Source organism: Megalops cyprinoides, chromosome 9 (assembly GCF_013368585.1).
Source record: "Megalops cyprinoides isolate fMegCyp1 chromosome 9, fMegCyp1.pri, whole genome shotgun sequence".
NCBI lineage: Eukaryota > Metazoa > Chordata > Actinopteri > Elopiformes > Megalopidae > Megalops > Megalops cyprinoides.
Window position 1 is genome coordinate 5,139,637 of NC_050591.1, and position 21,706 is coordinate 5,161,342.

The following is a 21,706-nucleotide window of genomic DNA, read 5'->3' on the forward strand; positions in this document are numbered from 1 at the left end:
AATGGGGTCCTCGTGGGAGGGGTAGCCAACGGTGACACACCAAGCTTGCAGACTTTTGATTGGGCACGGTTCGGCATCCCTGCCTCTGCGACAGCACTCACCGGGTCGAACACCAGCATTCTGCAGAGGAGGTGCACGGCTTCATGCGTGGCTTGGCTGGACAAGGTATAGAGCACAGGAAGTGATGGCTGTGGAGACAGGAAGTGGGGCACTCTGGTTAGTGGACACACTCACAGACAGGGTTTCCTCGTCCTCACCTTCACCCGTACACACCCATTCTGCCTGTGCATCACGCTGCAGCGGACCACACCTATGCAGCAGTCGCGAGAGGTTTCAGCATCACAGTCACAATGATAGCTACAGTAACAGACTGGCAGTCTGCATGGTTTTCTGCATGGTCTTTACATGAACAAACACGAGTCTCACAAAAGCACAGCCGGTTTGCAGAGATGAAAGCAGGTGCCGACCCGAGGGCGAACGCGAGGACGAGGGGAACAGACAGAGCTATTTTTAACCCCTCTAATTAGCCCCCCGCAGACTGTGAGTGAAAAAGCCCACCGGTAATGGATTGTCTTCTCTGACTCCTCTTTCCCCTCGGAGCACGCAGATGCAGGCCGGGGCTGGTGACTCACGCTCAGGGCCCAGTTCAATCTAAGTGCGAATCTCCCACATCCTCACACTGTTTCACTCCATACAATGTAAAGCACGGCGGACGTCCAAACCAGCAGAGACATGTCAGAACGCTTTGACGACAGTGACAATGCTGTCAGGTGTGAAGTTTACCCTTGTTGTCTGAGACAGCAGACACACTGTGGTGGCAGGTATGGTCCAAAAGGGAGTGTCCTTTACTGTGCTCTGAAAGCAGTGTGTTCAGTGGGTTACTGTGCTCTGAAAGCAGTGTGTTCAGTGGGTTACTGTGCTCTGAAGGCGGTGTGTTCAGTGGGTTACTGTGCTCTGAAGGCAGTGTGCTCAGTGTGTTACTGTGCTCTGAAAGCAGTGTGTTCAGTGGGTTACTGTACTCTGAAAGCAGTGCGTTACTGTGCTCTGAAGGCAGCGTGTTCAGTGGGTTACTGTGCTCTGAAGGCAGCGTGTTCAGTGTGTTACTTTGCTCTGAAGGCAGTGTGTTCAGTGGGTTACTGTGCTCTGAAGGCAGCGTGTTCAGTGTGTTACTTTGCTCTGAAGGCAGCGTGTTCAGTGTGTTACTGTGCTCTGAAGGCAGTATGTTCGGTGTGTTACTGTGCTCTGAAGGCAGTATGTTCGGTGTGTTACTGTGCTCTGAAGGCAGTGGGTTACTGTGCTCTGAAAGCAGTGTGTTACTGTGCTCTGAAGGCAGTGTGTTCAGTGGGTTACTGTGCTCTGAAGGCAGTATGTTCGGTGTGTTACTGTGCTCTGAAGGCAGTATGTTCGGTATGTTACTGTGCTCTGAAGGCAGTGTGTTTGGTGTGTTACTGTGCTCTGAAGGCAGTGCGTTCAGAAGGAGGCTGTGCTCTCTCTAAAGGCAGTTAAGTGCATTAGCGTGCAGTAAGTGGGGGCATGACAGTGCACTGGCATTAGTGTGCATTAACCTGGGATTAGCTGCAGGAGAGGGGAGCACCGGTCTTCCCTCATGCTCCATCAGGCAACGCCAAACATCATGTTGCCTCATGTTTTGTTGATTATATAAATTGATGTTGCCTCTTATCAGTAACTGAGATTATAATTTCAACTCACAAAGACTGATCTGCATTATACAAAATACAAACCCTTGAGCCAAAATAATAGATGTGACCGCAGTGAGAGAACCAGTGATAAGGATATGTTGCCCTGTGGAAAGCCATGGTGACTCCACCCCCTGCACAGCAGACGGCCACCACAGAAAGGGACGGGGGGGGGGATACATGAGCATGTGCTGACAGGAAGTGAGGATCTGAGTCAGACAGGGGTCTGTCTCCGGCTTCCTGCGTGGTTGAGGCCCTGTGACCCAGATCGCGGCGCTGAGGACGGCTCGCCCTGGCTATGAAGAGCCAGACTACTGTCACCAGCAGACACCTTTAAAACCGAAGGAGGCTGAAGCGGGTTTAGTTGCGTTTCACTGGGGGGCACGGTGGGAAGAGTTGAGAGCGCTTTAAAACACGCTTCTTACTGCGCATAAAAGGGGCTAACGGATCGTTACAGATGAAGTACAGAGGTGGCTGTGAGCAGGAGAGGGAGGGGAAGGAGCAGACTCTACGGTTTGATGGACTGAGCCAGAGTGGCGGGCCAAGTCAGGGCTCAGACTAGGAGCGCTATTACCTGCTGCCCAGACTGCTCCCCAAACAGAGAGAGAGAGAGAGAGAGAGAGAGAGAGAGAGAGAGAGAGAGGCAGAAAAGGAAGGAAGAAGACAGAGACAGACAAGGCATGGAAGGAGGGAGAGAGAAAGGGAGAGATGAACAGAAGGAGAAAGAGAGAGGCAGAAAAGGAAGAAGGGACGGAGAGACAGAAGGAGGGAGAAAAGGAAGGAGAGATGGATAGACAAGGAGGGAGGGGGAGAGAATGGCAGAAGAGGAAGGAGGGAGTGAGAGATGGAGAAGGAGGGAGGGAGGCAAGGAGAGACAGAGAGAGATACAGAGGAGAGAAGAAGGGAAGAAGAGAGACAGAGGGAGAAAGAAACAAAGGTAGAAAAGAGGCAGAGAGAAAAACATGAGGCAGAGAGATAGAGAGCAAGGAAGTGAAAGAAAAAAGAAGACAAAGAGAAAGACAGAAAAGAGAGGGTGATGGTGAACACAGCCTCTCCCCCTAGCTTCCCGCATCAGCGCAAACAGCAGCACTTAGTGATTGTTTCAGAACGGGGCCCTTTTAACGCCGTCCTGTGCCGTCTGCGATTCCGGCGCTAATTCAACGAAGTGTTCCGCACAATGGTGTCCTGCAGCCAGGGTGGGGCTGGCTTCCTGGAACTGTCTGGAGAAGAAAATTCGCTTTTAGCAGCATCCTCACTCAGATTTAATTACACGTGCTGATGGGTTAGGGCAAATGCTTAGCGAATGATCAGAACGCTTAGCTTTAATAATACGAAATGCTCCAACCAATAAAATCCACCTTCCCTCTCCGAAGAGACGTTTCAGGCAGTTATGATGTGAACTGGGACTGTGTGACAGCCTTTGAGAGCAGAGACAGGTAGGCCCAGCTGTGGCAGGCCACATGGAGTTTGAAGGCAGTCAGAATGAGGTTCGCTTAAACAGAATGATGGTGATTACTGTAAGTTATCAGCAGACATCCATGTTACGCTGGGAAGCTTTCATCTCTGCTAGTCCTGCTCGGTGCTAGCTGCCCTGATCCCTGTGCAGGGAGGAGAACCTGAACATAGAACAGAGCAACACACAACTCCATAGAATGCTATACACATGCTATAAGCACGCAAACACACACACAGCAGCAGCAGCAGCAGCCCAGCCACACACACACACACACACACACACACACACACACACACACACACACACACACACACACACACACACACGCGCGCGCGCCCTGGCATCTTGTGCCAACTGGAGCTGACAGCACTCACTCCAGACCTCTCGAAGGACAGACCAGACCACCACTCTCCACAGAGAGGAGCAGCAACCTCCACAGAGGAGTGACAGGCGAATCTCCACAGGGCGGAGGTCCCTGCAGTAGTGGACTGTCTGCCCTGAGCTCAGAGAGATGGTGGATGTCTCCATGGCAAATGAAGAGAGATGAATAATGACTGGAGCCCCTTTAAAAACCTTGTTGTTTTCAGGGTTTAGAGGAGGGTGGGGCTGAGGTCTGGGGTTGCACAGGTGGCCACCTGTGCGTAGGGAAGGCAGGCAGGCCACTCAGGTTTCATAACTGTCTCAAACAGCAGGATTGACCACCTGCCTCCCGCCTTCAACCTTTTTAATGATTAATGCCAGCCCACCTGTGCTGTGTCAAAAGAGAAAATGCAGGAGGTAACCTGATAGCCCCCTCCGAAACGCCCGTGAGCACACAAAGCCCTCAGTGCGCACAGCAACCACTCACCAGGCTGACTGTCAATCATAACCCCACAGCGGACTGCAGCAGAGGGCCAGCCTGGGAGCTCCAGGCAGAGTGAGCCAGACACTGCTAATGCAACTACTCTTATACATTTCACTGGGGGGCGAGTGCCCTTTGACCCCAAACATGTAGCCACGCCCCTTCTCCTCTGCTGTCTGAGGGCTGGCTTACTCTCCCTGACAGCTGGTGGGAGCTTCCCTGGCAGGTGCAGCAGTCAGGACTCCTTTCCCACTGCTTTCCTGCCTCTCCATCCTAATGGAGTTTCCTGAGGCTAGTTCTACCTCCAAGTTGCTCCAGCCTCCCCAACCATTGGCTATTGCCTGACTTCGGCCTCAACCCTCCATCACCCCCCGCTTTGTGGAGTCTGAAATACGTAAGCTTGCCTCTGATCCTTCCCTCTCTGCCTCTAATCTGAGAAGTCCTCACCTCTGCCAGAGGGAGAGAGAGAGAGGAGGAGAGGGAGGGATAGAGAGGAAGAAAAAACAGGCAGACAGACATGCAGAGGGAGGGGTAAACGAGGAGAAAGAATAGAGGAAAATAACAGAGAAAAAGGGGGGCTCAGCAGTCACCGTCTGTTGCTGTCACAGTCTGCGCCAATTATCACCCTCTTTCTGGTTTTCATACAAAAGAACTCCTTCCACTGCAAGCTACCCCCCCCCCCCCACCCATTAACCCTTTCCAACAGCTCTCCTTCTTTCGCACCTTAAAGCAGGCTTCTGTCTATGCTGTACCTCTCATCTATGTCATCTCTGCTATTTCATACTGTGCACAAAAGAAGTGTATCAAATTTATTTATTCTGCAGCACTGACATCGCCCATCTCCAGGCTGCGTCCCGCATCCTTTGTGGCCGTGGCTCCTTGTAATCGAGTGCCTACGCGTCTCTCCTGAAACGCATGCTGAAAGATCTGCCGGACATTTCCCTCTGTGTCATTAATTTTTCAGTCTGCACTAAAGGCCTCTCCTCCCTCTGTTATTCGGCTGTGTCCATGGTGGCGCACAGGAAAATGTGAGCTGGTCCTGCCTCCATCACAGAGAGGCAGCCCCCCCGCCGCCATCCCTGGGGTGCTGGGTAATCTGAACGGCAGTCAATACACATGATAAAAACCCTGCTGCCTGATGCTAGTGGCAGGGGAGGTGGGGGGGGGGGGGGGGGGGGTGAGGACAAGGTCAGCCCTGAGGAGGGACTGGGGCACCTAGTCGCAACTGAGGACCTGTTTGGGTGGGTGTGTGTGTATGTGTGTGTGAGATGGAGATCAGGACATCAGACACGCTTCCACTGCTGCTGGAGCAGACCCCAGGGGTCATGTCACCCATACCAATCTACCACAGGGGTGCTGAGCCCGCACACCAATCTGACGCCCAACTTGTGTCTGTGTGTTCCCTATTTAAACTACGCTGACACCTCATGCTGTCACTCCGAAGGCTCCGATGGATTTCCTGAAGCATGCCACGAGTATTACATAGCGGCAAACTTTGTGAGGACCGGTGACCCTGTGTTCAAGTTACGGTGGACCCCTTTCGTTCTTAATGGGTCAAAAAAGAGAAATGCAGCTTAGTACATTAGCCCAATAAAAACACAGATTCTATCCATTTAAGGCAAATCAATGGGGTTCTTACTTAGGATGCCGGGTAGGAGAAGTCCTGCTCTGCTAAGCGCGACCTGCCTGAGCTCAGATCCAGGACGCTGAGGAGGCGCCTGCTGCTGGAGCTGCATCAGCACATTCCCAGAATACGACAGCCGTGACAAAAAAATGTCAAAAGCAGCCATCAACTGTCAACACAAAAAGCAGCCCCTGAGACAGTGGTGGAGCTATACTGAAAGAAAGAAAAAAAAAAAAAAACACAATTGCTCCACCCAGCTCAACACTGGTGCTGCCCAGTTTAGCCAAACCGCACCCGGCTCGATTGACACTTGACACTTCCAGACAGGGTACAACCTCAATTCTATTCAAAACTGGCTCTGCCCCATTCAGTTCCGTCTTAAAAGAGCAACATTGGTGAGATCAATACCTGCATGTGTGGCCTGGCTGTGCTTACCTGTTTATGGGGTCCCCTGAGAATGTGAGCTCTGGCGCCTTCGCACGCTGTCCTCATGGCCTCCAGAGAAGGGGTTCCCAGCAGATCCGTGATCAGATCCAGCTATGACACACACAGACACAGGGGATCTGCAAACCCACTACTGAGGTCCATTTACAGCAAATACAGATAGGAAGGGATCGGGGGGGGGGGTGGGGGGGCAGGTCCCTGGGGGGGGGGGGGCAGAGAGAGCAGAGAACCTCTCAGCAAACGGACCGGGGCCCGTGGGAACTGGGGGGGCTGCGGGCACGATCGATACCCCACATGCTGTACTCTTCTAATGAATGTTTCAGCCTCTCAAAATCCCATCATGGGGAATCCAAGTCCACCCCCAAAAAATATGAGTGGATTAGAGACAAGAAAACACCATCGACTACAGATGTATTAAAATAAAACATATTCCTACAGTCTCAAATTCAGTACTGGAGGGAAAGCCATAAAGAAGGGCATGAGGAGATTTGCTGGTAATGCAGCTTTTTGGGCGGTTGTGGAAATGCTGGGGTGGGGGGGTGCTCTGCAGGGGTATTAATAACGCAGCAACCCCCCCTTGCTTGCCCTGAAACGACCCACACATGAGGGAGAGAGACAAAGACAAGGACGAGGCCTGTTTGTCCATATCTACCAAGGCCAGGAAAGCCCAGAGTTATGGGATGTCACTGGAATCCTCTAGAAAACTATCAATATCTCTCTTGCCCACAACCTAGATTCATAAACACAGGTGCCCAGATGTAGTTTTGGGAAAGCATTTAGATAGAGTAGGTATAATTCCTTGCCAGGGCTGTCAGATAAATGCTTTGAATGTCAAATGTGCCATTTTCAAAAGCCAGTTTTTGACTTTCAGCACAATATGGAAATTCATACAGTTAAAATCATACTTGTACAGGATGTTATGACAGCAAGCACAGATCATCTATCCAGACCATATATTTTCTCTTATCTTCTGAACAGTGCATCAGGCGGAAGCAGGGTGTGGGTAGATCTTTATATCAGGGTGTTATGGGCGGGGTGTGGGGGCTTTGCAGGTGTGGCAGGCAGTACCTGCTGGATGGGACTCAGGGCCTGGAACAGGATGCGACGGCCGAGCAGCTCGGCGAAGATGCAGCCCACGCTCCAGATGTCGATGGCGTTGGAGTAGTGCCGGCTGCCCATCAGGATCTCAGGAGCTCTGTAGTACTGCGTCACCACCTCCTGGGTCATGTGACGTGACTCGTCCGGCTCCTCCACACGTGCCAGGCCGAAGTCACAGATCTGCGGGGGCGGTCACAGAGAGGAGTGAGACCTGGGGGGGGGGGGGGGGGGGGGGGGGTAAGTCTGCCTGTTTCAAACCCCAGCATTTGTCACCCCCACAGCACATTAACAGATACTAAAGACCCAGGTCCAAAGGGAAGGGAACCAATCATACTCTTGTTCTGGTTCTGGGGGGGGTGTCGTCATTTTCTGCAGCGGACTCTGCAGTTAAGCAACTCTGCTAACCATGGAAATCCCACAGGCATCTGGGTCACTGCACCATGGTAACTTAAGTTGTGCTACACAACTCTCGCTGGCCTCATGGCGTGGTGGGAGACATGATTAATTCTCCACGCTAAACACTGAGGCATCCCTTAGCGCGTACATTTATAGCCCCTTTCCACCAACGCGAACTTGCGAACCTTCTAAGAACCGGTTTGCTTTTCCACGGGCTAGAGTGCCACCACAGAGCCACGTCATTTTGTCACTGTATACGTCTGTAAACAGTCTGTATACAGACTCTGTATACGTTTCTGCTTTCCTGCTAGTGCAACAACAAAAGCAAGAGAACAGTGCTTTAAAAAACAAACTTGACCACTACACTTTATACAATGTTAGCCTTTCATGAAGTCAAATGTTAAGTGATGTTGGTAGGTGGCAATGTTAGAAAGTAGCATGCTAACGTTAGCTACTGTTACCAAAGTTATGGTAACTGGCTAGCTAGCTGTTGGTCAGCTAACGAATGTCGAACATAACATTGATGTGAGAAATTAGTAGCTCGCTAAACAGCTAAGAAATACATAGCTGGCTGGCAACAAGCCGAAGCATTTAAAAAATAAAACTCTGGTTTTTCTTCTTCTTTTTAGGCAGACTAGATGCTACACTAGCTCTGGTTTTTTTAAAAAATGGCGGTCACAAAGTTTTAGTTGGTCTTGTTGGTCACTATAATCCCGCCCCCAGCCCCTGATGTAAGCGCTTCTTGGTTCTAGACCAGCAAAGTGCTGGTGCCGCTCTCGAACCAGTTTTCCTGGCTGAGAGCTGGTTCTTTGGCTGTCGAAATGCGAAGAACTGGTTCAAGATTAGGCACCGGCTCTGAACCGGCCCTCGAACTGCCTTGGTGGAAAAGGGGCCTCAGTCATGTTAGCCACTGTGGCACTAGTTTACATGTCCTGCTACAATGCTCTCTCTGCCAACATCTCCCTGCCTGATGACAAACTATCCACATATCATGCAAAATAAAAATTAACATTAAAGTGTGGGTCATTTGAGTTTGCACTGCCATAAGCCTACTCTGAGAGGCACTCTGAGTAGGCACTCTGAAAGGTGACCAGCTCCAAAGCCCCAGGAAAACTGTTATGTAAGAAAATTTAACTGCTTTTTTCTACACGCTTGTGTATTTTTGTGTAGAATACCATTAAAGAATTGTAGAAATTGTATGAAATATAACAATTACAGGACAATAAACACAAATGCTTAGTTCAGCCAGAAAAGGCAGATTGCTGAAATTTCAGATGAAAAGTAAAGGGTCCAATGGACAGGGAGAGGCTGTATCCTTTTTTAAATCGGGGCTTTGGAGAGTTCTGACGTGCCATCTCTGCAGTCAGGAGGGAGAACATTAAAGGATACGTGGTGCATTACTAATGACCCTCTGATGGAATCACACTCAATTAGCCACAGAAACAGCGTTTCCTCCATTTTCTCCAAAGAGGCACTTGATTCCGCTGGGGTCTATCTAACAGCAGACGGAATGCTTAACATGTTTACCTACAGTCACTGTGATCTCCTCCTGTCAGCCATGTATAAGCTCTGAATTGAGCGAATGACAGGAAGTGAATCGGGGGAAGCAAATCAACGTCGCACAGCGCTAGGTTTCACATGTTCACTCTACTCCCAGCTGGGCCCCATCCATGCATGCACCCAAACAGAACAGCTTTAACCAATGTTGCTTAAATAGAATTTTAGAAAAAAAAAAACTGAGAAAATAAATGAGTCTGTATAAATGAGAAATAAATTACGCACACACACCTACATTCACGCATGTGTGTGTGCGCACACAGACGCAGCAATGCAGAGCCACGCAAAGACACCCTCTCTCTCACACACACACACACACACACACACACACACACACACACACACACAAACACAAACCTAATTCCATGCACAGAGGAAGCCAAGACAATGAGGCATGGGATGTTCCAAAAATAGCATAAAAATGAGGAGAGAGTTTGGGTTTCCAGAGCAGGGAATTAAAAGCCTAAGTGGAAAGATAAACACCAAACAGATCCGTCTCCAGGAGCCTGAGACCATGCGCTAATCAAGTCCCCGCTTCCCCCTGCAGCAAGGCACGCTAGGAGCTGGCTGCGGGCATGGCTGAGGAAGACTCTGTACTTTCAGGATGAAGGTTCGTGTGAGAATCTGAGAGAAAGGCCAGATACCATAGGGGAAGAGAGTGTATCCCTGTGCTGGGGCTCCAGGAATGGAATGCAAAGAGGATGCTGACGTATCGGCCATGAGTGCTCGTTACACAGTTTATCCAAACCAGGAATTTGGGAGATAATGCGACTCACAGCAGGTGCACCGGTGCACTGCTGGGCGATAGCAACAACAACAAAATGTGGCTCCCACACTTCAAGCACTATGTTGAAAAGAAGACATGGGGCAATGATCCCTAACGGCTGATCAGTGGCCAGGCCCGTCACTGATTAGTGTGAATGCAGTAAGCAGACTGTGCTCACAGACTGTAATGGGACCAGAGATAGCATCAGGAGATCAGGTTGGAAAACTCACCTTGAGAACGCAGTTGCTGTTGACCAGGAGGTTGCCAGGTTTGATGTCTCTGTGCAGAATCCCCGCAGAATGCAGGTACTTCAGCCCTGCGGACAGACATGCCAGATTAGAGCATCTCCCAGAGTGCACTTTGGGTACATGCTGAGGGGAAAGGGAAGGTTGAATTCTCTCTAAACCAGCATGAATGAGAGGTGCATGCTGGGATCTACCTCCGGCTCAGCTCTTTACTATCTATATAGCCCATCCATTTCCTCTCAGACTGTACCTGAGCCATGGACTTTGAATCTAACTACAGTGCATTTTGAAAAAAGCAGACAGCAAGGTGTGTGATTAACGAGCTAATGCAACCAATTGAGCCAATGAAATCTGGAGAGCTCCGACTGACAGCTGAACATGATTTATATCTTAGGTGGCAAATCTAGTGTTTCCTGATGCAGGTTCTGGAGGCACTGAAAGCTGTTCCCTTTTGTTCTCTGAATTAATTCACTTGAGCACTGATCTGGATTTTATGCCTTGACAATTATCTGATGTAAATCCTTTGCAGAAATGGGTTATTGGAGGTGTGTTTGTGTTAATTAAAAAGATCAGATGAACAAGTTTCTTCAACTTGTTTTTGTCAGTACCCATCCTCTCTAATCTGCTGTCTCAATTAAGCTCAATCAGCCCTGCATCAGTGCGCTTTGCATCTGTCCATTGCCAATTAATTTCCTGCCAATTAACCTGTCTGTCTCGTGTCTATAGCTACACCCGTGTGCTTCTTTACGTGTGTAAATATCCAGGTTTTTCTGTGTGTATATGTGTGCATCTGTGTATATGCATTTGCGCCTGCGTTTCTGTATGTGTGCATGTGTGATCTGTGTCTGTGTGTATCTGTGATCTGCATGTGTGCACGTGTATATATATTTGAGTGCATCTGTGTGCGTGTGTATGCAAGTGTGTATATATATATATCCATGTGCATGCGTATATCTGTGATCTACATCCATGTGTGTGCCCATGCATGCTTATGTATCTGCGTGCGTGTGGGCACTTACCTCTCAGTATCTGGTACAGAAACACTTTGACGTGGTCGGAGCTGAGGGGCTGTGGCGACACAATGATCTTATGAAGGTCACTCTGCATGAGCTCTGTCACCACGTATCTGGATGAGTCCAGTCAAGGAAAACCCAGAGCAAAACCCAAAAAAAGCAAAGACGCCAGAGGAAGAGAAAACAGCTACACCACAGGGAGAACACACAACTACACCAGCCAGAGAACACACAACTACACCAGCCAGAGAACTCACAACTACACCAGCCAGAGAACACACAACTACACCAGCCAGAAAACTCACAACTACACCAGCCAGAAAACTCACAACTACACCAGCCAGAAAACTCACAACTACACCAGCCAGAAAACACACAACTACACCAGCCAGAAAACACACAACTACACCAGCCAGAGAACACACAACTACAGCTTAGAGACTGAGACAAAACAATATCAAAAAAAAGGCATTTTCGAGGGCCCATTCACTACCCCTCACTGCATGCAGAGTCACAGTTGCTACGGAGACGGATGCTGAGCCACGACAGCAGCTTTGTTAATGAGAATGAGGAAGATCCAGTTAATTAATGCCAACGAGGATGATGACGGTCCAGCTATCTGGCGATACTGTCAGTGAGGTTAATACCTTTCTCCCAACGTTTCCTCAGGCCAGGAAAGAGCATGGATGGGAAGGATCTCCCCTGCGTAAGAAGCTCTGTGCCAACGGCACTTTACTGCATAATGCCCCCATGCTTGGCACGCCTTCCAGTGTAGACCTGAGGAGCTGAGAGGAATCATGCCTTTCACCATGCTTACAGTACGGAGGCAGCACAGTAAAGGGAGTGCTTAAAGCACTGGGGTCCGAACCAGAAGTGCCTTGAAAAAGTATTCAGCCCCCAACCCTTCTTTCAGTGCAGCCCAAAAAAGAAAGAAAATTATAAACCGTTAAAGAATACAAAAATTCAAGAACTGAAATGTCAACAGTTAATAAGTATTTATCCCCTTCTTTAGTACTTGGTTGAACCACCTTTCACAGCCATTACAGCCAGTCTTTTCGGATAAGTCTCTATTAATTTTACACAACGTGATGGAGCAATATTAGCCCATTCATCCTTACAAAATTGCTCAAGCTGAACCAGGTTAGTTGTGGAATAATGGTGGACAGCAATTTTTTTGCACACATGTTGCATGGGGTTAAGGTCAGGACTCTGACTGATCCACTCAAGGACATCAATTTTCTTCATTTTAAGCCAATCCAGTGTTGCTCTGACAGCGTGCTTTCGGTTATTGTCCTGCTGAAACACGAACTTCCCCCCTAGTTTACACTTTCTAGCAGAGGGGAGTAGGTTTCTATCCAGAATCTCCATGTATTGTGCAGCATTCATCTTCCCATCAGTCTTAACCAGACTGCCAGTCCCTTCTGCTGAGAAGCACCACCATAACATGATGCTACCACCAAAATATTTCACTGTGGGGATGGTGTTTCCTCTCTGATGTGCACTGTTAGCTTTACGCCACACATACCACTTAGTGTTTGAGCCAAAAAGTTCCACTTTCTCATTAGACCACAAGACCTTCTGCCATATCTATGCAGTATCATTCAAGTGATTTTTTGCAAAATCTTTACAGGGAAGCATGTGCTTTTTTTCCAACAAGGGCTGCTTCCTTGCCACTCTTCCATAAAGGCCCTTTTTGTGCAATAGCATGGAGACTGTTGACCCGTGGACATCATTTTCAGTTGCAGGCACTGACTTCTATATTTCAGTTAGAGTGACAGTTGGCATCACAGTAACCTCTCTGACAAGTGCCATTCTTGTTCACTGACTAATTTTAGGGGGGTGGCTTGCCCTAGGCAGTGTGGCTGTAGTTCCATATTTCTAACACTTCTGTATGATGGACTGCACTGAGCTCCGAGGTATGTTCAGTGCCTTTGAAATGTTCTTGTATCCTTCCCCAGATTTGTGTTTCTCCACAATTATATCCCTCACTTGAATGCTCTTTTCTCTTCATTTTGGTTTGTTTAATGGAAAATCCAACCATACTGTTTCATCTTATAGAGAGAAAAGGTATTTATGCCCATGAAGTAACTCAAAACAGGTGATCCACTAACTTCCTACACAGGTGGGGACCATCAACAAATTGGATAAGTTTATAAGACAATATCTTGCACCTGAGCAAAGGATTATTTATTTTTAACTTACTTTTTTTGTAAGGTTTTGGACATTTCTTTGATTTTTCATGATGTACAATACTGTGTGGACCTGCTGGAAGAAAATCTTACTTTAATATATTTTACATTTGGAATCTGAGACAATAAATTATGAAAACAGTAATTAATGGGGGCTGAATACTTTTTCAAGTATACATACATACATACATTATATATATATATATATATATATATATATATATATATATATACACATATATATTTATCCATATATATATAAACATGTGTATATATATATATATATATATATATATATATATATATATATATATATATATATATATATGTATATCAGCTTTGACAATGAAAGCCACTTATGTGGGTTTTGCTAGTAGGCTTTGAGCAGGGGGAGTGAGGGTAGCTAAAACAAAGAATGAATAAATTTCATAGAATCTAATTGGCTGACACATTAAATTTCAGCGAAAGCTCACTTAAGCTGCCGAGGGGCTGGCTGTGGTGATTTCTAAAAGTTGCTGACATAAGAGCAACCAGTGTGTCCATGCTCCAGGCTTAAGAACACGGAACAGTGGCAGCATTGAGCGGGACTGGGACATGTAGCGACATGCAGCACAAACACGTCTGGACTGCAGGACTCTCCCTGTTGACCCCGGAAGCAAGGCCTGCTGGGAGATTGCAAATCTGCTGCTGCACCCTCTGTCTGATTGGCTGTCGGCGGCCCCTCGCCTCCACTCACGTTCTGCTCCTTTTTCCGAATCGTCCCCTTCCTTTATCCTGGCCGCTCGGAGCACCGCGATAAATAATGCATGACATGGCGCATGCCTGGACCGACTGGCCTGCATCTGCACGTCTAATCCCGCGATCTTGCAGCGTCAGCAGGAGCAGGCTGCTCCACACCCGCAGGCTGTCCCGGGATGGCCGTGGGGAGGCTGGTGGGCGGGCGCATGGGCCTGCGTGAGACAGAGAGCCGTGCTGATTGCTACAGGACTATAATACTACAGGACGCTGCCCTGGGTGGGAGCCCCTGGTAATGACCTCGTACCTGAGAAGGCCTGGCGGTTGGTATAGTAGGATGTCCTCACACACACGCCCATGGTCACACCCATCACTGTGCCCACACAGACCGAGCACACATGCTCCTCCGAGCCAAGGCTGAGGGTGGACTTGGCCATTTCTGTTCTTCCCAACTTTGGATTTCCCTTCTATTTTTTGTAAAGCCATACAGTTTCCAAGTAAAGTAAGGCAAACAGTTGCCATAGAGTCAGCAATGTTGTAATTGCTTAAATAGTCCATGTTTCACACTTCTAAAACAGACAGATGGAGATGAACTCAGATGAGCCCAACAAGGAGCCTGCAATTCTCCCTGCCTGATCTGCCAAAAAATAAATGACCTCTTTATTTAATGAAACCTTTTTAAAAGGCATATTTGCAGTGCAATAAGGAGAACTAGTGCAGTATAAATGAGTCTCATTAGAGTCTCTGTTCTGTGCTTACTGCTCTGACCACAGGGGCGTGCAGGTGTGCGTGAGCTGTATAATCTCGAGTGCCTCTGTGACCTACAGCTTGCATGTACTCTCCATCCAGCTCTCAGCTGAGTAAAAGGCCACGTCCGCGCCCTGAGCCCGCCCCCATTGGAAACACACCTGCCAACTGAACGGGCTCCCCATGCCAATGATAGCTGTGGCAAGGTGTGAAGGGCAAGGTGACAACAAAGCCGCACCTGCCCTGACAGGTGGCACTCAACGCCTGGATGGGGCCGCACCCACTGGGCCTCATGGCCAGTCACCCTGTGTGTGCTTAGGTGCGCACTCAGCAGTACTCCCCGCTGCCGGGGTGCTCGCCCCCAGCGGACACACCCATCACCACCACGCCCCGTTCGATTTCTCACAGATTTCAAACAGTCACAACAGCGATTTACGTGCTGAGGGACTGCCTGAGGACCCTCCTCCTGGAAAAAAACTCCGCCCCGTCTCCACCCACTCACACACATGATAAGTACAGATAAGCCCAAATGAAAGGGATTCGATTCGGCTGAGACTGTGATAGGAGTTTTACTACATGAGACCTAAATCAGTGAAAGCATATTCTAACATTATTTTTGTATTTTTTCTCTTGGTGTTTTAGCCTCAGTATGGTGCACAGCGAAGACACCCGCTGTGTTACTGACAGTGTGCCCACAAATGCGCTGTGATAGTGACGTACTCTGCAGCGTTCTGGTCTTGCATAAGCCTCACGACAGAAGCGTAAAACACGCAGGAAACCAAAGCGCAGTCTTCCCAGCATGCCTTGCTGCTAACTGCCCCGCTCTGTGTGGGAGTGGGAAAGTGCTGGTAGTGTGTTTTTTAAGTCTTAATTAAACCCCGGCGCACCGCAACCCCGTGTCCTCTCCAGCGCGCGGCTGATTAGTCGCGTTTAGCACGGCCCTGCGTCAGCAGTTCCGCGCTAACCCGCTGTGGCGGCACGGCGCGCCTCGCATTCCTCCCGCTGATAAAACCTGCACGCGCCACCGTGCGCCGCAGACAGAGCGAAGGCGCAAACACGGCGCAACGCTAAGACACAGAGGGGGCGAGCGGAAGCCAGCGGCTGCCACAGGAGAGGGACGGGAGCAGCACTGTGGGGAACCCCTGCTGGGGCCTCTCAGACAGTAGCAGGAGGCCTCTCCTCCATGCCCCCCACACATACACACAGGTACGTGTGTTTGCTCAGTGTGGATAGGGCAGGGCAGGTTGTTATAGTAAACTAATTGTAGGCATGTTGTTATAGTAAACTACAGTGCTGGCCAAAAGTATTGGCACCCCTGCAATTCTGTCAGATAATGCTCAATTTCTCCCAGAAAATGATTGCAATTACAAATGTTTTGGTAGTAATATCTTCATTTATTTTGCTTGCAATGAAAAAACACAAAAGACAATGAAAAAAAAATTAAATCAATTATCATTTTACACAAAACTCCAAAAATGGACCGGACAAAAGTATTGGCACCCTCAGCCTAATACTTGGTAGCACAACCTTTGGACAAAATAACTGCGAACAACCGCTTCCGGTATCCATCAATGAGTTTCTTACAATGCTCTGCTGGAATTTTAGACCATTCTTCTTTGGCAAACTGCTCCAGCTCCCTGAGATTTGAAGGGTGCCTTCTCCAAACTGCCATTTTCAGATCTCTCCACAAGTGTTCTATGGGATTCAGGTCTGGACTCATTGCTGGCCACTTTAGAAGTCTCCAGTGCTTTCCCTCAAACCATTTTCTAGTGCTTTTTGAAGTGTGCTTTGGGTCATTGTCCTGCTGGAAGACCCATGACCTCTGAGGGAGACCCAGCTTTCTCACACTGGGCCCTACATTACGCTGCAAAATTTGTTGGTAGTCTTCAGACTTCATAATGCCATGCACACGGTCAAGCAGTCCAGTGCCAGAGGCAGCAAAGCAACCCCAAAACATCAGGGAACCTCCGCCATGTTTGACTGTGGGGACCGTGTTCTTTTCTTTGAAGGCCTCGTTTTTTTTTCCTGTAAACTCTATGTTGATGCCTTTTCCCAAAAAGCTCTACTTTTGTCTCATCTGACCAGAGAACATTCTTCCAAAATGTTTTTGGCTTTCTCAGGTAAGTTTTAGCAAACTCCAGCCTGGCTTTTTTATGTCTCTGGGTCAGAAGTGGAGTCTTTCTGGGTATCCTACCATAGAGTCCCTTTTCATTCAGACACCGACGGATAGTACGGGTTGACACTGTTGTACCCTCGGACTGCAGGACAGCTTGAACTTGTCTGGATGTTAGTCGAGGTTCTTTATCCACCATCCGCACAATCTTTCGTTGAAATCTCTCGTCAATTTTTCTTTTCCGTCCACATCTAGGGAGGTTAGCCACAGTGCCATGGGCTTTAAACCTATTGATGACACTGCGCACGGTAGACACAGGAACATTCAGGTCTTTGGAGATGGACTTGTAGCCTTGAGATTGCCCATGCTTCCTCACAATTTTGCTTCTCAAGTCCTCAGACAGTTCTTTGGTCTTCTTTCTTTTCTCCATACTCAATGTGGTACACACAAGGACACAGGACAGAGGTTGAGTCAACTTTAATCCATTTTAACTGGCTGCAAGTGTGATTTAGTGATTGCCACCACCTGTTATGTGTCACAGGTAAGTAACAGGTGCTGTTAATTACACAAATTAGAGAAGCATCACATGATTTTTCAAAGGGTGCCAATACTTTTGTCCGGCCCATTTTTGGAGTTTTGTGTAAATTGATACTTGATTTGACTTTTTTTTCTTTCTCTTTTGTGTTTTTTTATTGCAAGCAAAATAAATGAAGATATTACTACCAAAACATTTGTAATTGCAATCATTTTCTGGGAGAAATTGAGCATTATCTGACAGAATTGCAGGGGTGCCAATACTTTTGGCCAGCACTGTAACTGTGGGCAGTGTGGGTTGTTATAGCAACCATTTTACTATAGTAACTAACTCAGAGTTCTGGCCCAGGAAAGCTGCTGACTCAGCATGTGAAAGACCATGAGGAAAGCCAAGCCAGTGTGCAACATATAAGGCTGCTCCTGTGATACCTACTGTGCTCTCTGTGCTGTGATCCTGTGACGTGACGACCCCCCCACAGCAGTGCAGAGGCACAGATCTGTGTGAGAAACAGTCGCCTCCACTCAAGGAGTGAAGAATTCACAACGCTGGAGCTGCTGAGCGTTTCTCACCTCCACTGCCTACAGGGAGATGTGAGAGAGAGTGTATGTGTGCGTATGTGTGTGTGTGTGTGAGTGACGGTGAGCGAGAGAATGCGATATCACAGCCACAGGTAACTCACCAGTAGGGGCTGCCATCCTGGCTGATCAGCAGGAAAGTCTGCTGAAGAACCATCTACACCCAGAGGGTTGCTAATTTGAGTCTTGGAACAGCCCACCACCTTTACATCCTACAACAGGAACTCACCCTCAGCTGTTTCCATACATATTCATACAAAAATGAACAATATAAAATATAGGCTATGCAAGTCACCCTTACAATAATAGTAACAATAATGGCCAATGGATAACAGGTATTGGACTGAAATTTGTGGGTGCCTCTAGCTATGCATCCAGCACTGCTGCACAGATGGGTTAAACACAGAGCTTCTGCTACACTGAGACAAAGTGGGAGTCCCACCCTCACCTCACAGCTTAAACAAACACATAATAATAAACACACGCGATATCACTCAGACCCACACGGGGCCAGCAGAAAAGGCAGGAAGGCAGCGTACCGCGACAGCTCAGAGAACTAAAAATAACTGCCTCTCAACGGCTCAGAGCTAGCTCCCTCCACAGGGTCACAAGGTTGCTGGATACAAGGTGGCGGCTCAGCTAGTGGAAAGAAAAAGACACACGCGGTAAAGCAGGAAACATCCACCTCAGGAAGTATGAAATTACCTATGCTGTCCTGGGGGGCATGGAGAGAGCCTGTGCAGAGAGCCGTGCCCGCATGAATGATTAATTGGGCATTATGTGCATGAGTGTGTGTATGTGCACGTATGCCTGTGTGTGTGAATGTGTGCGTGTGTTTGAGAGTGTGCGTGCGTGACCAGCCGATTCCTGGTGACACAGTGAAGCCATTGTAACGGTTGCCATGAGCACACTTGCGCACAGCGCTGGCACCCGCCACGCCACGATGCGTGCGTCTGTCAGAGAGCCGCTCTATCTTCACACAACAATGGCGACCTGTCAGGTCTCGGCGCGGGGCCGCTGACATCACTGCTCCACCGTGGGCAGGTGAGACGCGGGCTGCGGTATCGGTCCCGCTCACCGCGAGGCGTCACATGCACTGGACCTGACAATCCATGCCCGAACGTCTTTTCAAAAGGGTTTAACTGGGGCTCAAAGCGGCTCAGCGGTCACGGCACTCACCTTGAGTGTAAGCTGAACTCCACGGCCAAGTTCAACCCCTACCCCTGCCGTATCATCAGCCGACGGTGACAGGAAACCCACAGCGGTGGAAATGACTGTAGGTGGCTTAATTCTACTGGGATGGGGGAGGGGATGTCAGTAGGTACACTGAGGGTATGTACATCTTGCCACTCTCAGGCACACTGTGTCTCATCAGGCTCTTACAGGTTGCTTGGATGAAGCCAGTGAAACTGTGCCCACCCTCCAATTGGCTGACCGTAGTGCGTTTAGGCTGTAGACTTGCAGCATGAAAAACAGTTGCAGCCAGAGTGCAAGAGTTCTGCTGGACTGCATTCATTACGCCCCTGCACTCCTGCGCGAATGCAGCGGCCGTTACGATAAGACAAATCTAATACATCCAACTAGCAATGCCAAATGAGGGCCGCATAATGGAGAACACAAATCAGGGATTTAACTGTGATTTCTGCAAAGGTTCACAAATAATGCCACTAAATGAGAAAACGCTTGCATCTTAGGCCAAAAAGCTCTCAATAAAAAAAACCCCATGGTTTAAAAGATTAAATGCTTTGAGAAGCAAAAATGTATCCGCTGTTCTGCTACTACTGATGACAAACTAGCGACCACCTGTAAACATTCCTTTTTCAACTGGAGAGCTGCTTCGCCTGCTAAAGAGCCGGTCAGTGGACAGCAGCCAGCAGTGATTACTCAGAGCTCAGCTTTCCGAACCCCACAGACTCTGCAGGGATCTGAACAGCTGTAAAACTTCATAAGACTAAGACAGGGAAGTGTGTGCTTTCTGGTGAGATAAACAGGTCACATGGGAGCCCCAGTGAGGGAGGCTGTTCATCATCATTTAAACAGTGATCCTTCTTATTCCGAACCCAAGGCCGCCACTCTGGAGCAAGCTTTCTTCCCTGGCCAGGCCTTTTCCCCCGGAGCTGCTGCAAGCTGTTACAGCCTCAGGTTGCGTTCTGACCTCTCGATCTCCTCAGCACCCCGCTTTCCGCCCCATCCACGCTGCCAACACTCCTGCTATGCCTGAGAGGCAAGCTGCTCTTCGTCATCATCATCATCATCCTCCCCCAGCTTTGCTAGGTGTATTGTAGGATGGTGTCAGAAGCTTTAGTGCTTCAGACATGCCTCTTCCTGATAGAATGACATCTGCTTGCTCAGCATATATAGCACCCCATATACAGCTGGGTGTTCGCACACTCATCGCTACAACAGGGGATCCCCTTCTTGGAATCGAACCCACGCCCTCTGGGATAAGAGCCCTGGTCTTTCACCACAACAATCGTGCTTTTACTTTGCGCCTCCTTCATGCACAGCGCATAAAATGGTAAACACCCAATCAGTATGTACAGAAAGGCTGAAATTCCTTTTCAACCAACTTTAGTAGTCATAGCGACTGTTTCCCACACTACAAGTCCCAGGTGGCAAACACTGTTGGAAGATGGGATATGGGCATCCTCCTGACGCTGTGAGTAACTCACAGGCATCCACATCCGTCCCAGGGTGTCGAGGAGGGAATGAAGGGGGGGATCCTGGCTGACATGCCCAGCCCTACCCCCAGCATAAAAAGGCCAATTTGTCCTGCCACTCTGGGCTCCCAGTCATCGCTGGCAGAAGACACGGGTTGTAGGGCTCAGTGTATACTTGAAACAAGTATTTGTACATTCTGAGCTACTTGGGAGCCCAAACCACAGGAAATATCATGTTTAAATGATAAACACTAAATTGTATTTATGGCATGAATAGTATGAATAAGTTACACCACAGAGAAGCCAGGCTGAGTGAGATATGAATGAAAATAGACCTCACAGCTACTCACAGTTTCTTTTTTTTGAAGACAAAATCATCCGTAATTCACAAGAAAGAGCCCTAACACTTCATTAAAAACTCTATTTCCAAAAAAAAACGCTATTAACTAAGAGGCTTAGAGAGCTCTTATCAAGTGGCTTGACGGCCGTTAAAAACAGAGGAGTGTGCAATGTCAATGATTAAATTACAAGATAGATTAAAAATGCCAACAAACCATCTTACAATTTCATTGCCTCATGAGAACGACCTGAAAAAACAGGAGCAAAAGGAGAAGCAGTGATGCACAGTGAATGCCAGAGAGCACAAAGCGGTCTATTTTATCAGCCTCCCCTCAAACAAACCATTAGTCTGGGAGACGCAGCCGTCGCCGGAGAGATAGCGCAGGTGAGTGGAAATCGCGCGCCGCCAGCGAGACGGACCCGTTTTTCGAGTGCTTGTCAGCAGCTCCGGCGTAGAGATGGGCCTCGATAACGTTTCGGCGGGGGGGTGGGGGGGAGGGGGGGGGGTACTGGATGCAGAGAGACCAGCAGGACAGGCTGCAACGACTCGCCTGTGTGCCTGCTTTGCTCTCTGTACCCCCAACCCCCACCCCCGCCCTGCTGCCTGTCTCCCCCTGAATCAGCACCCCCACCTCCCACCTATCTCCTCCTGAATCAGCAATTACAGCTCCTTGGG

At 48.7% G+C, this 21,706-nt stretch overlaps 1 protein-coding gene across 1 annotated transcript in view; it reads right to left on the minus strand.

Moving 5' to 3' along the window:
• nlk2 (nemo-like kinase, type 2) overlaps window positions 1-21,706 on the minus strand; it is a 50,791-nt gene that overhangs the window by 5,151 nt on the left and 23,934 nt on the right. The window contains exons 4-8 of the mRNA XM_036536808.1: window positions 11,144-11,250; window positions 10,110-10,195; window positions 7,131-7,340; window positions 6,054-6,155; window positions 102-188 (exon numbers count right to left, since the gene is read on the minus strand). Coding sequence (XP_036392701.1) covers window positions 102-188; window positions 6,054-6,155; window positions 7,131-7,340; window positions 10,110-10,195; window positions 11,144-11,250 — 592 coding nt within the window. The remainder of the gene's footprint in view (window positions 1-101; window positions 189-6,053; window positions 6,156-7,130; window positions 7,341-10,109; window positions 10,196-11,143; window positions 11,251-21,706) is intronic.